Source organism: Erpetoichthys calabaricus, chromosome 6 (assembly GCF_900747795.2).
Source record: "Erpetoichthys calabaricus chromosome 6, fErpCal1.3, whole genome shotgun sequence".
NCBI lineage: Eukaryota > Metazoa > Chordata > Cladistia > Polypteriformes > Polypteridae > Erpetoichthys > Erpetoichthys calabaricus.
In genome coordinates, this window is record NC_041399.2 from 110,107,021 (window position 1) to 110,121,971 (window position 14,951).

At 39.4% G+C, this 14,951-nt stretch overlaps 1 protein-coding gene across 2 annotated transcripts in view; it reads right to left on the reverse strand.

The window, feature by feature from the left end:
* Nucleotides 1-14,951, reverse strand: part of LOC114653490 (nephronophthisis 3) — an 838,883-nt gene that overhangs the window by 103,190 nt on the left and 720,742 nt on the right. For both annotated transcript variants that reach the window (XM_028803845.2, XM_028803846.2), the window contains 2 exons: nt 2,131-2,216; nt 1,662-1,733 (listed from right to left, as the gene is read on the reverse strand). In XM_028803845.2, the coding sequence (XP_028659678.2) occupies nt 1,662-1,733; nt 2,131-2,216 (158 nt within the window). The remainder of the gene's footprint in view (nt 1-1,661; nt 1,734-2,130; nt 2,217-14,951) is intronic.

Consider the following 14,951-nt stretch of genomic DNA (forward strand, 5'->3'; position numbering starts at 1 on the left):
TGGGTCCTCCCTAACATTAAATAAAACAACTTGTTGTTTCTGACATTTGAAAGAAAGCAGACCGTAAGCAAATTCCTAGCGTGCACAATACAAGTGTGGGGATAAAAAGGATTGTGAATTAAACAAACACCAAGTAAATGTGCACATTCTTTTTCTTTTTATCTACAGATTCATTTTAAATAGTGCTCTAACACAGCAAAGAGGGACGATTGATTGTGCAAAGGCCTGTTTAATAATTTTGCAGTTCTAGAGTCACACTGATGCTGCTATCAGAACAAAGATGTAAACCAAACTTTATAAAGTATACTGTCTGTCACATTATTTTCACTTTAAACCATAAGAAAAGCCTTTTGTGTGGGATGTATGTAATATTACAGACATTTAAGCATTTCAGAACCTTATCTGATGTATGTCAAAAAAGACATTTCATTTTTGTGTAGAATACCATTACAATATAATAATTCTCCATATTAGCTCTGACAGTGCTACAGCTAGTCACACAAGGTGGACACACAAGTCTTTTTTATTTCTCAAAAGATATTTTGAACTTTGAAAAATAATATTTTGACCAAAAAATGCCACTTAAACTATGTAACTTGTCATAAGTAAGGCACCTTACTTAATAATATTAATAATAGTAATACTAAATTTTATTTCTATAGCACCTTTCCCATGCTCAAAGCGCCTAATTCAAAAAAATAATTGCCAGTAATAATTATCTGAATTAAATAAATAGATTTGAGGTTTATTTTTACAATAATCTTCTTCATTAATCCCGAGGGGAAACTGTCTTTTTGCATGACCTTTGTGGGTCACAGCACAGGGTCAATCATTTTATAGCATCCATGGAACAATTTTCAGGTAAAGGGCCAAATGGAGTAGGATCCCTTTTGGCAGTAATGGGATTTGAATAGGCAGCCTTTCAGATACCAGCACAGATCCTTAGCCACAAATCCACCACTCTGCCTTCATGGATACCATATGTAGAATATTTTATTATGTTTCAGAAATGTTTTTGTGTTGGTGCTAAATATCTGATGTGTGTAATATTGGGCTCTTTTTTCAGTTTAACACAACTAACAATTTACACCTCACTTTGAAAAAGGTCTATCAAACAACCTGATTTTAACAGTACATTATAAAGGTTCACTTAGCATAAGTCAAACGGTGACCTGGAGGAGGGGAGGATGTTCTAAGTTGATATCTATTTGAGTATGTCATATATTAATTCACTATAACCAGGTCAAAAAGAAAAGCTTTCCAGTAGTCACTCTAGATAAAGCGAGGCTTCGAGGAGTTGGCACCCTTTTGACTAATGTGCAAAGTACCCATTCGAGGTCCACTGACACTCAGCTATGCTCCATGAAAGCATTTTCTCCCACCATATGGCACATTGATTCAGCATATTCTGGGTTGACAGTGGTATCTATTATATATTAGCATACTAATCTGGCCCACCAGAAATATATACCGGTGTTATGAAAATCTTTACAAAATCAATTTCAATAAGTACATAGAGAAAATTTGTTATGCCTGATGGGACATGATTTGTTCAGCTCAATCAAATAATACATTTCAGAAAACCTCTTATTCTCAAAGTTGTTAGGGCTGTTTCTTTAGTTTATACTTATTTGTCATTAAATGAGCATTGCATGACATACCTAAAATCATGTTGTCTTTAGGAACATGAACATTGTCGAAGTGAACTTCAAAATGACCACCATGAAGTGCATCTATGAAAACAAAATACATTTTCAATGGATTTAGTTAATAATGCAACTAGTAAATAAGAATAATGAAGTAAATAACAAATGAATTTGGTTGAAGGGTAAGACTATAAGACTTGCTCATGATATCAGAGTGAACTGGCAGCAAATCCTTTATCAATTAGGCCATATTATTGTCAAAAAACAAAACACCAAAAACAATCTTTAAGTAGAGGGACAGAACTCTAACAAAATAATTGGAATGAGGAAAAAACAGTAAATATAGTACACAATGCAAACAAATCAAGTTCACTAAGTGTTTTAAATGTATACTATTAAGTGCTCTTAAATTTACAGACTGACTCTGTACCACAGTGTTAGTTATAGAAGACTACATCAGATTGGTTTAGGAGGAAGTGCTTACCATCATAGCCAAATACCTTTAGGGCCCTCACTATCTTTACTCCAGGAGTATCAAGTGGGACCAGAATCATGCTGTGTAGTCTATGTCTGCAATACAAAAAAAAAATAAATCAGAAATTTTCAAAAACATTTAAATAATACAAATATGTTTCCATCTTCCTGTTTGTCACACTATAGTTGTGCTGTTTACCACTTCACTGTGCATTATACATTAACATTGGAGAAAAACAAGAGTTTTCAGCAGTACTCAGATAAGGTGCTACAAATACATTTTCATTAAATCACCAGAACAATGAAAATTAGTTTAAAAAGTCTGGATATGAACAAAATGGTTAAATGTATGATAAAATCATGCATAGGCTAAATTATACTAGTGTAAATATAGGTGGACAACACAGAACACATTATTTTCATATCCAACAGAACCATTATGTTCAAGTAGTAAGGAGAATAATAAACATTTATTTGGCATTATCAACGTTTACAGCACTGTTAGAATGCTATACTTGTCCATCCCTGGACCTGGGGAGCCGTTACACATGTCAGGACCTGGGACAGAACTGTCACAATTTAACGAAATGTGTATTTTGCAGCAATTCAAGCCAAATAAAAAAGACTGCTTACAATATTTCGCAACATTACGAGTCAATTGGACAATTATCAGAATATATTTTGAGAAGTCAAGCAAAATGACATCTTTTATTGGCTAACTAAAGCCAATAAAAGGAGTCATTTTGCTTGACTTCTCACTACATTCATAATGGCTAACACAGTACAACACTCTAGTACTACAGAATATATATTTTGTAACACTGCAGAGGTAATAAAAGAAAATATTGCTATACTTAATGCGTAAGCTCCCATTCAACTGACAGAATCACAAAAGTGTGCAGTCTTGGTACATGGAGAGTAATTTTTAATCAGTTTCAGTTTCCTAATAATAATAATAACTGTTGGGATGAGTATAACATGCAGGTTTTGATTTGCATACGGTATTCAAGTCTGACAATAAAATAGAAATTAAAGGCAATTTCGCAATTTTGAAAGAGTTTTTGGGTAGTTTTAAAGTTTTTTTGGGGTAGAAAGGTATACTGCTTCCTAAAGCCTGTTTCACACTTTTGTGTTTACCTGTGTTCTTTTCTAAAACTGTATAAAGCATGTAATCCATACCAGACCAGTAAAAGCAATTCTATTTCTGCCTCATGTTTACATTACCACAGACAAAATAGTATTTTTTTTTTCAAAAAATGTCACATGGTATTTATTTTCCACACAAAGACACACTGAAACGCAGAAATGAGCATATTACTGTGTATGCTCCAAATGAAAGCTCAGTACATAGAAAGTTGCCACTGCCAAATATCCCCCATTTACTAGGCAAATATATTTTAATAGTTGAGAATATGCACACTTCCAGTGATTTTTTCCCCCAGCAGAAATATTTATACAAATACTAAATGAGAGACAGTCACACCCAGAATTAATGCGTGGAGTCAGCTTCAGACAGGTATTGAATGCCTTTCTTGTTATGTGAATGGCATAAATTTCTTTGGAAGCAAAATGCAATTTAGTTCAGAAATGTGTTTTGTGAAGTGAAGTTTTGTGGGTATTGATTTGGTCATCACTGCTCTCTGTCCTGTGCTGGTAAAACACAACAAATACACAATGCAATGCATACATCTGGATGAAGCCTCTGAAGCTTCATTCCATGTATGGCATTAAGAAACTCAAGAGATGCTCGATCATCTTTAAAGGTGGCATGGTGGGTCTTCTTCAGTGGATTTAGTTGGTACTCAAAGGTTTGCTTTCGTCAAATCATCAAGTTTTGCTACTAATGTTGCTTTTAGTTAAGTTCTTTAAGTTAATGACAAGATCTGGACAGGTACAACATTTTTTTAGTTCCTGCGAAATATAATATGCTTAAAATATTTGGTGAAATCTTTTTCAGTTTTTAGGATTTAGATAATTATTCATTCCATGTTAGGTTGATTTTTTTGCTATTGTTGCTAAAATAATAAAGTTCATAATAAAGCCAACATAGTTCAAAAAGTGAAGTGTAAATGTGAAAAAAATGCTGAAAATGTTACTTAAACGTGAAGTAGAAAAAGATTAGAACAGTAAAGTGTAAGAATCATATAGTCTAGTGCTGCACAATAGATAAGTCATGCTGTTGGCAAGAGCTTACTTTGATTTCTGTCTGTTTATATGTTGACCAATCTAATCTGCAAGTCTTTGGGATGTTCATGTAGGTCTGGAGTACCCAAAAAAAACACATGCAGATCCAGAGAGAGTGTGTAATCCAAATAGACATATTGTGATGAGATTCTACTGTGTTTGTGCTATAAAGCAAGTGTGACATCCACTGTGTTTGTCCAAATTTGAATATATTTCTTCGAGTTAAACCTAGTAAATGGCAATCCACAGGTTATGAAGCTTAAGAATTTCTGATGCAGCACATATCCCACATGATCACATCACACCTTTTCTTCTGATATTATATCATGTTGTTTGTGAGCATTCATGTCATTTGAACTCATAGATGCCTTTGGGTAGTGAAAGACATTCAGGAAAAGTATCTGCCATTAAATATTGACTAGCAGCAACATGTCATAGTGCTGGCCTAGCTTAAAATCTACATTTTCAAAACAAGCACTTTCCTATATACTGTACATAAACATATATTGATGTCCTGAATAATGTATGACAGAAAGTAGAAAATAAATCAAAGGAATTACAGCACCCCTGTGTCTGCGTGGGTTTCCTCCGGGCACTCCGGTTTCCTCCCACAGTCCAAAGACATGCAGGTTAGGTGGATTGGCGATTCTAAATTGGCCCTAGTGTGCGCTTGGTGTGTGGGTGTGTTTGTGTGTGTCCTGCGGTGGGTTGGCACCCTGCCCAGGATTGGTTCCTGCCTTGTGTCCTGTGTTGGCTGGGATTGGCTCCAGCAGACCCCCGTGACCCTGTGTTCAGATTCAGCGGGATGGAAGATGGATGGATGGATGGAATTACAGCACACATAATTACTATTTCAAAAAGGTGCAGAGAAAAAAAGTTATTTACATGACTAACTTTATGAAGTTAATGTTGATGTTTAAAATTAAATTAGGAGTGTGCCCTTAAAATGTATTCTTACTAAGTGATCAACACTGAAGGCAGGTTCTGGGTGCTTGCAAATACTTATAATTGCAAAACAAGACTTGAAAAAGTACATAACAATACAACATTCTATTTAAATGACTAGTTGTTTTTACATCTATAAACATGAAATGAAATATTCTTTGAGTAAAAAAAAAAAATACAGAAACTTAATAAATCTATTAGTACAACTTCTATTAGAAGATAACCCTTCTTGGATTGAGGCCTTGCTGTGGCAGAAGGGCTTGCGCGGTCTAGTGATCCTCAGAGCTATGTTGTCGGGAGCTATATGCTCCTGGTAGGGCTTCCCAAGGCAAACAGGTCTGATGTGAAGATCCAGACTAACTCGATTCTGAGACCCCATATGGAGTTAAACCAAGGATCGGTATTTCCCTTGCCCGGGAAAGGGTACCCGGGGCCCCATCCTGGAGCCAGGCCCAGGGGAGGAGCTTGTTGGCGAGTGCCTGGTGGCTGGACCTTCGACCACGGGGCCCAGCCGGGCTCAGCCCGAAGGAGCAACGTGGTTCTGCTCTCTTGTGGGCCCACCACCTGCAACAGAGGCCATAGGGGTCAGGGGCAATGCGATATGGGTGGTAGCTGAAGGTGAGAACTCTGGCGTTCTGACCCTCGGTTGCCGAAACTGACTCTTGGGACATGGAATGTTACTTTTCTGGTGGGGAAGGAGCCTGAACTGCTGTGAGAGGTTGAGAGGTACCGGCTAGATATAGTTAGGCTTACCTCTATGCATGGTCTGGGCTCTGGAACCATTCCTCTTCAGAGAGGCTGGACTTTGTTCCACTCTGGAGTTGCTGTGGGTGAGAGGCGTCGGGCAGGGGTGGGCTTGCTTATGGCCCCCCGGTTTGAGGCCTGCATGTTGGGGTTCTCCCTGTTGGACGAGAGGGTTGTTTCCCTACGCCTTCGAGTTGGGGGAAGGACTCTGACTGTTGTTTGCGCTTATGCGCCGAACAGCAGTTCAGAGTACCCAGCCTTCTTGGAGTCTCTGGAAGAGGCGCTGTGAGGCGCAGCTCCTGGGGACTCTATCGTCCTGCTGGGAGACTTAAACGCTCACGTCGGCAACGACAGTGAAACCTGGAGAGGTGTGATTGGGAGGAACGGCCTCCTTGATCTAAACTCGAGTGGTGTTCAGTTGTTGGACTTATGTTCTGGCCATAGATTGTCCATAACGAATGCCATGTTCGAGCATAAGGGTATCCATAAGTGCACTTGGTGCCAGGATGCCCAAGGTCGCAGCTCGATCATTGACTTTGTAATCGTGTCATCGGATCTGCGACCTTATGTCTTGGACACTCGGGTGAAGAGAGGGGCTGAGCTGTCAACTGATCACCACCTGGTGGTAAACTGGATCAGATGGCGGGAGAGGCTGCCGGACACACCAGGCAGACCCAAACGAATAATGAGGGTCTGCTGGGAACGTCTGGTGGAGGAATCGGTCAGAAAGATCTTTAACTGCCACCTCCGGCAGAACTTCAACCTCATTCCGAGGGAGGCGAAGGACATTGAGTCTGAATGGGCCATGTTCCGAGCCTTCCATTGTCGAAGCAGCAGAACGGAGCTGTGGCCACAAGGATGCCGGTGTCTCTCGTGGAGGCAATCCACGAACCCGGTGGTGGACACAGTAAAGCTGAAGAAAGAGTCCTATCCGGGTCTGGTTGACCAGTGTGACTCCAGAAGCAGCTGAGGGGTACCGGCGGGCCAAGCGTGTGGCGGCATCAGTTGTTGCAGAGGCAAAAACTCTGGCATGGGAGGAGTTTGGGGAAGATATGGAAAATAACTTTCGGTCGGCACCGAGAAGGTTCTGGCAAACCATCAAGCGCCTCAGGAGGGTAAAGCGGTGCTCCACCAAGACTGTGTACAGTGGAGATGGGGCCCTGCTGACTTCCACTGCAGACGTTAATGACCGGTGGAAGGAATACTTCAAGGATCTTCTCAATCCCACCAGCATGTCTTCCTTAGAGGAAGCAGAGCTGGAGGACTCCGGGGGGGGGCCCGTCCATAACAGGGGCCAAGGTCGCCGAGGTAGTTAAAAAGCCCTGAGGTGGCAGGGTTCCTGGGGTGGACGAGGTTCACCTGGGGTTCCTCAAGGCTCTGGATGTTGTGGGGCTGTCCTGGTTGACACGTCTCTGCAACATCGCATGGACAATGGGGGCAGTACCTCTGGATTGGCAAACCGGGGTGGTGGTCCCCATTTTTAAGAAGGGTGACCAGAGGATGTGCTCCAACTATAGGGGGAATCACACTCTTCAGCCTCCCCGGTAAGGTCTATTCAGGGGTGCTGGAGAAGAGAGTTCGGTTGATGGTCGAATCTCGGATTCAAGTGGAACAATGCGGATTCCGTCCCGGCTGTGGAACACTGGACCAGCTCTACACCCTGGCCAGGATTCTGGAGGGGTGAATGGGAATTTGCCCAACCAGTCCACATGTGTTATGTGCATTTGGAGAAGGCATTTGACCGTGTCCCTCGAAGCATCCTGTGGGGTATGCTCCAAGAGTACGGGGTACAAGGCGCGTTGTTACGAGCCATTCAGTCCCTGTACAGGAGGAGCAGGAGCTTGGTCCGCATTACCGGTAATAAGTCAGACTCATTTCCTGTTGAGGTTGAACTCCGCCAGGGCTGCCCTTTGTCACTGATTCTGTTCATAAGTTATATGGACAGAATTTCTAGGCGCAGCCATGGAGCGGAGGGGGTCTGGTTCGGTGACCTCAGAATCTCGTCTCTGCTATTTGCGGATGATGTGGTTCTGTTGGCTTCATCAGACAGTGACCTCCAGCTCTCACCGCAGCGGTTCGCAGCCGAGTGTGAAGCAGCGGGAATGAGAGTCAGCACCTTTAAATCCTAGGCCATGGTTCTCAGCCAGAAAAGGGTGGAATGCTCGCTCCGGGTTGGGAACACATTACTGCCTCAAGTGGAGGAGTTCAAGTTTCTCGGGGTCTTGTTTACGAGTGAGGGAAGAATGGAGTGGGAGGTTGACAGATGGATTGGTGCGGCATCTGCAGTAATGCGGGCTCTGCAACGGTCCGTCGTGGTGAAGAGAGAGCTGAGCCAAAAGGTGAGGCTGTCAATTTACCAGTCGATCTACGTTCCTACCCTCACCTATGGCCACGAGCTTTGGGTAGTGACTGAAAGAGCAAGATCGCAGATACAAGTGGTCGAAATGAGTTTTCTCCACAGGGTGGCTGGACTTTCCCTTAGAGATAGGGTGTGGAGTTCAGTTATCTGGGAGAGACTCGGAGTAGAGTCGCTGCTCCTCCACATTGAGAGGAGTCAGTTGAGGTGGTTCTGGCATCTGATTAGGATGCCCCCTGGATGCCTCCCTGGGGGGGGGGGGTTCCGGGCATGCCCCACTGGGAGAAGGCCACAGGCCACAGGGCAGACCCAGGACACGCTGGAGGGATTACATCCCCCGGCTGGCCTTGGAACACCTCAGGGTTCTTCCAGAGGAGCTGGAGGAGGTGGCCTGGGAGAGGGAGGTCTGGGCTTCCCTGCTTGGGCTGCTGCCCCCGTGACCCAACCTCAGGTAAGAGGTGGATAATAGATGGATGGTTAAGGCCAATTAGTAAAGAAACAGAGGAAATACAAAAACTCCAGCCAGCAATGAACCTGTGAGTAGTCCACAGTCCAATGAAATAAACAAAGTCAGCTTGATCTTAGAAGTGTAGTGTAATAATACAGCAGCCTGGTCCTGTTTCTGTAACCATTGAAGCTAAAGTTTTACAACCACTTTGATGATTTGTTTCACAGCTATGTGCTGCAGCTTTGTCATGGTAACAGTTCAACTCATTTCACTTTACGTTTATCATTTGAGGAAAGAAATTTGGTTTGTCTGCATGTTTTACAGAGAGACTAGGGATCACATTAAGAACAATCAAGAAAGAACTTGGCAATCAAACCTAAACTTTACACAAATAAATAAAATATAGTAGTGAATGTAATATTCATTTTATAATGTCAGTGTGTGCATTATTCAGGTATCTCAGAGTAGGAAAAGAGTCCTAAATGACTCAAAAATCTGTTTTGTTAGCTTTTGTCTCTTTTTGCTTCTGCTTTTTTTCTTTCTGCTGTTTCTTTTCTTCATTTTTTTCCCAGTTTGACTATAAAGTCTTTTGTTATATAAGTTCAACTTGATTGCATGTAATATTATTTTCTTCATATAAAATAAAAAAAAAATTCTTCTGAGTTATGCAAATTTGTCCTGCTCTTAACTCGCTGGATTTAGGAGAGTTTGTGAGCTGTCCTAACTTGCTAACAGCTGCCAGATGATGGCTTAACTTCTTTAGACAGTACAGGCGATGTTGTCCTCTTTGTGCAAATAGCTGCTGTGTTTTGATTAAAAGTCAGTTTCAAGTCTGTGGATGTCCCAGATATTTATAACTTTCAACAATCTCCAGTCTTGATTGTTTCTTGTGGGTGGAGGATGTTTCTTCTAAAATCAACTATTAGTTCTTTAATTTTTAAAACGTTACATTACACCAATTAAAAAAAATCATTTACAACTGGACCATGGCAGGTGTCTTTTTACCAAGAATCCTTAATAATCACTGAGACACCAGCAAATTTAAAGATGAAAATATTTTCAAATGCATGCCAACAACCGCTAGTACAGAGGATGTACAAATGACATTAAAAAGCACAAGTGGATGAAGACAGCATTTCAGACTGGTGGTCATTTTACTTTGTTTTTGTGTTCTGTCTTTCAAAACTCAACCAGCAACTTCTAACAAATTAAAGTTTAAATTAAAATGTTTACTAAATCTCTGTAAGAAGGTGTGACTGGATTGTATTAAAAGCTTATGAGAAGCATATGCCTGGCATGAGTCTCGACGCCCTCCTAGTGGTTATATAACAGATGAAGCAAAATGAAAATGCATCAACATTCCCTCTGTTAATCTGGTACGCAAACTGAAAAGGATCTTATAAAGCCTGTTTTTTTTTTTTTCTTACAAGTTCCACTTTATAAGTTTTTTTAATAACTTCTTAACCAGTGGTCTTGGAGACACTGGTCTGAAGTCATTTAAAGTTTTAATTTTTTTGTTTTTAGCCACTGTAGCCTTTCTTTTCATAGTTAAGAGCTTTTGAACCTTCTGCCATTTTTATGACAGTCTGAAAATTAGATAAGAAATGGCACAGATCCCAGCATTTAAGAGTTCTCCATTATGATGGTCTGGCTCAGGAATTTCATGTGTTTTTACCTTTCTAAAAATGTTCACAATGTGCCTGTGGAGAAAAACATCTCTCCCTTAATGATCAAAACTGCTTCAAGCACTGCACCTGCTCAGTAAAACCAAACTACTCAAATCTTAAACAGAATTCATTAAACGCATTAGCTAAATCAAGTTTGATGTGAAAACTAGAAACCCAAATGGTTATTATTTTTGACTGATGCTGTGCAGCTAAAAGTTTAATTCCTCACTAGAAAGAGATCAAATTATGGTTCATGTTAATTTTTTTTATACCTAAGCTTTAACTCCCCCTGTGCTGCATGTGCCTCGTAAATGTTATCTTGTCTAAAAACTATTCTTTTTATATGGTAAAAACATTATGGGTTTGTTGACGAAGGGTTTGTTATTTAGATTTTAAAGCTTTAAGTTGAGATAAGCACCTTTTTACATAAAGTCTGAGTATTGCTACTGATTACATCAAAAATTCATCAAAATATGTGCTTCTGTCCTTAAACAGTCCCCAATTTGTACACTGAACACATTCCTGAATACTCTGAAGAGCATCTTCACTCTAGAGGTTGGATAGATAGATAGATAGATAGATAGATAGATAGATAGATAGATAGATAGATAGATAGATAGATAGATAGATAGATAGATAGACAGACAGACAGACAGACGGACAGACAGACAGACAGACAGACAGACAGACAGACAGACAGACAGACAGATAGATAGACAGATAGATAGATAGATAGATAGATAGATAGATAGATAGATAGATAGATAGATAGATAGATAGATAGATAGATAGATAGATACTTTATTAATCCCAAGGGGAAATGCATAATGTTTTTTCCTTCCTCAGTCAGATCTTTGTGGTATGAAAATAAAAGTATTTCCTACTCAATTAGATATCCTTTATTTTATGGTTATTGGAGAAAATGGATGTTTTCATTAAATGTGTTTAATGTTAATTTCATTTTTTTTAATACAAAATTAAGGTGGACACAACAAAATCAGAGTCTCAGAACTGAATATTTGAGCCTTAAAAATGACTGAAATAGTGGAAGTGTAATGGTTCTGAGTGAGTGAGTGTGAGGATAGGCACCAGTGGGCCAGAAAATGGATGAATGGACGAAACAAGTCCGTCAGAAGATGAGCATGAAAAGCGCAGTTGTAAACATTTTCTTTAATTCTGGAATATGTACAAACTCTCTTATAAACCAACCTCAGCCCTGTTTATAAAGACAAACTGACTATAAAGAACTATGTGAGGAGGAAAAATAGGAAGAACAAGAAGGAAGTACTATAGATTGTGGATAAGACCTGCAGGCATAATGTGATGCATGCACTTTGAGCTACTTTTTGTATGAAAATGTGCTATATAAATAAATGTTGTTGTTGTTGTTGTATAACCAGAGCTTGGCAAGAAAATCACATTGCCAGTCTACAAGTCCAGAACTGGTGTTAACTAATGAATGACTTACTGAGTTTTGTTAATAAAAAGACATTGAAACATTATAAATATTTAAGATTTTAATGTTCACTTCCCATCAATGTATATGTAAATGGTGTAAAGAAAACCCAATCTGTAATATGGGTAACTTCAAGATACATGTATAGATAAACATTTTTGTGAAGTTTAATGGAAAAGCCAACCATGAAACTTGCACGGAGAAACCTACTACTTTGGACATAGCAATTTTTCTTCAAAAACACAAATAAAGAACCAGAAGAAGCTATTGTAGTAAGTGGAATCATCTTGAAAACAAAGAGCCTGCTTACTAAAGAAGCATTTGTAAGATATTTTGTACAGCATATCACCCAAAAAGTTAATTTAGCCATTTATATTAGTCAAATCACAAACATAATTGCTCAGTGAGTTTTCCAACTATTAAGTAACTTTTTTGACAAAACCAAAACAAAAAAAAAAAGGGAAACTAAAATTTGAAGCCACAAACCAAAGCAAAAATAAGTTATTGGGAGGTAAACAAATAATACGACTTTTAATGAATTGCCAAGGAAATGTTTTATCTGCAAAATCAGGATTGGGTATACCGTCCAGAGAGGACCTTTTATATTCTTCTCACCGCTAGTGTATGATTTTGACAACAGGACCATCTCCTGAAGACGGGATCACAAAATAGCAGCACTCACTGAAAATAAAGATCTAATCACAGCAAGACAGTAAAAAATATTCAGCTTATCCAATTCATTTTAAATGTAAAAACTAACATTAAACGCATAATTCTTGGGTCACAAAACCCATAAAATCAATGTATAAAGTGAATCAGTTGATACTGAGCAAACTGCAAAATATGTATAAACCCACCTGATTATAATAATAATAATAATATACCTCTAGCAATTTCAAAGTTTAAAGTGATATAGTTCCTTATTTTGAATTCAACACAGTTCATTTAAAGCACTCACTGATGTACTGTATATGAACTTGTGGGTTATCTTTGGTGAGCTCAAGGTGGTAGCCAAAAAAAAAAAAAGCCAAAATTCAAAAGCAGGATTTCTCCCATCTTTCACCTAAGGCCAAACAGAAACAATATTAATTGACCATGGTCAAAGCCCAAAAGCAGTGCACTACAAATCGAACAAATAAACACACTCTCAGTCTCAGATGGCCAGGGTACCATTACACCAGTGAGTCATAGGTCATGAACTCCTAAAACACACCCTCCATTTAAGAAAAGACCATCACATTATGCAAACATCACCACAAAATGGAAGCACCTATAGAAAAACAAAACAGAGCCAGAAAAGGTGCAAAAATAATTTAACTTCCTTAAAAGTAACTTTACAAAAATCAAATATTAGATTTTAAGTCTTGGGGATCAAAACCTTAGAAATGGTGTAAAATATTTATGTTTAACTACCAAGGAGATACAGAAAAACTACAAGAAAAATGTCAATTATAATAATTATTTAGCAGGCAATTTCAATCAAATGCTTTAAATCTGAAAATGCATTATCATTTGTGCTGAAATTCATCAGTTTTATCAAATCCATGTATATAATGTTAACAGTTGAGTAATTCTCCAATAAAATAAATATCTGAGTTATGACAATATAATATAATAAATATAGGTACAGTATTCTTAACATTTTTTTTCTCTCTTGAAGAACGACCGAGGTGAAAAGTTTAATTGAAAATTGCCAAAAAGCAGTTCCTCAGAAATCGAAATAGGCAAGGGTCCTTACATTTTTTTTTTACATTTTTTTTGTCAACATCACACAAGTATTGAACTTACAGTAACTTGTGGTAGAGTAAGAATTTTCATCATATTGCTGGAATTATGGATAAATCAGTTTCCCAAAATTTCTTTCAGTCTTTTTTTCCTTTTATAGATACAGTGGGTACGGAAAGTATTCAGACCCCCTTCAATTTTTCACTCTTTGTTATATTGCAGCCATTTGCTAAAATCATTTAAATTAATTTTTTTCCTCATTAATGTACACACAGCACCCCATATTGACAGACAAAAAAAAGAATTTTTGAAATTGTTGCAGATTTATTAAAAAAGAAAAACTGAAATATCACAAGGTCCTAAGTATTCAGACCCTTTGCTCAGTATTTAGTAGAAGCACCCTTTTGAGCTAATACAGCCATGAGTCTTCTTGGGAAAGATGCAACAAGTTTTTCACACCTGGATTTGGGGATCCTCTGCCATTCCTCCTTGCAGATCCTCTCCAGTTCTGTCAGGTTGGATGGTAAACGTTGGTGGACAGCCATTTTTAGGTATCTCCGGAGATGCTCAATTGGGTTTAAGTCAGGGCTCTGGCTGGGCCATTCAAGAACAGTCACAGAGTTGTTGTGAAGCCACTCCTTCGTTATTTTAGCTGTGTGCTTAGGGTCATTGTCTTGTTGGAAGGTAAACCTTCGGCCCAGTCTGAGGTCCTTAGCACTCTGGAGAAGGTTTTTGTCCAGGATATCCCTGTACTTGGCAGCATTCATCTTTCCCTCGATTGCAACCAGTCGTCCTGTCCCTGCAGCTGAAAAACACCCCCACAGCATGATGCTGCCACCGCCATGCTTCACTGTGGGGACTGTATTGGACAAGTGATGAGGAAGTGCGACAAGTGTCAGAAGTCTCTCCTCAGTGCAAGACACATGACAGCCCGCATGGAGTTTGCTAAAAGACACCTGAAGGACTCTGAGATGGTGAGAAATAAGATTCTCTGGTCGGATGAGACCAAGATAGAACTTTTTGGCCTTAATTCTAAGCGGTATGTGTGGAGACAACCAGGCACTGCTCATCACTTGTCCAATACAGTCCCCACAGTGAAGCATGGCGGTGGCAGCATCATGCTGTGGGGGTGTTTTTCAGCTGCAGGGACAGGACGACTGGTTGCAATCGAGGGACAGATGAATGCGGACAAGTACAGGGATATCCTGGACAAAAACCTTCTCCAGAGTGCTAAGGACCTCAGACTGGGCCGAAGGTTTACCTTCCAACAAGACAATGACCCTAAGCACACAGCTAAAATAACGAA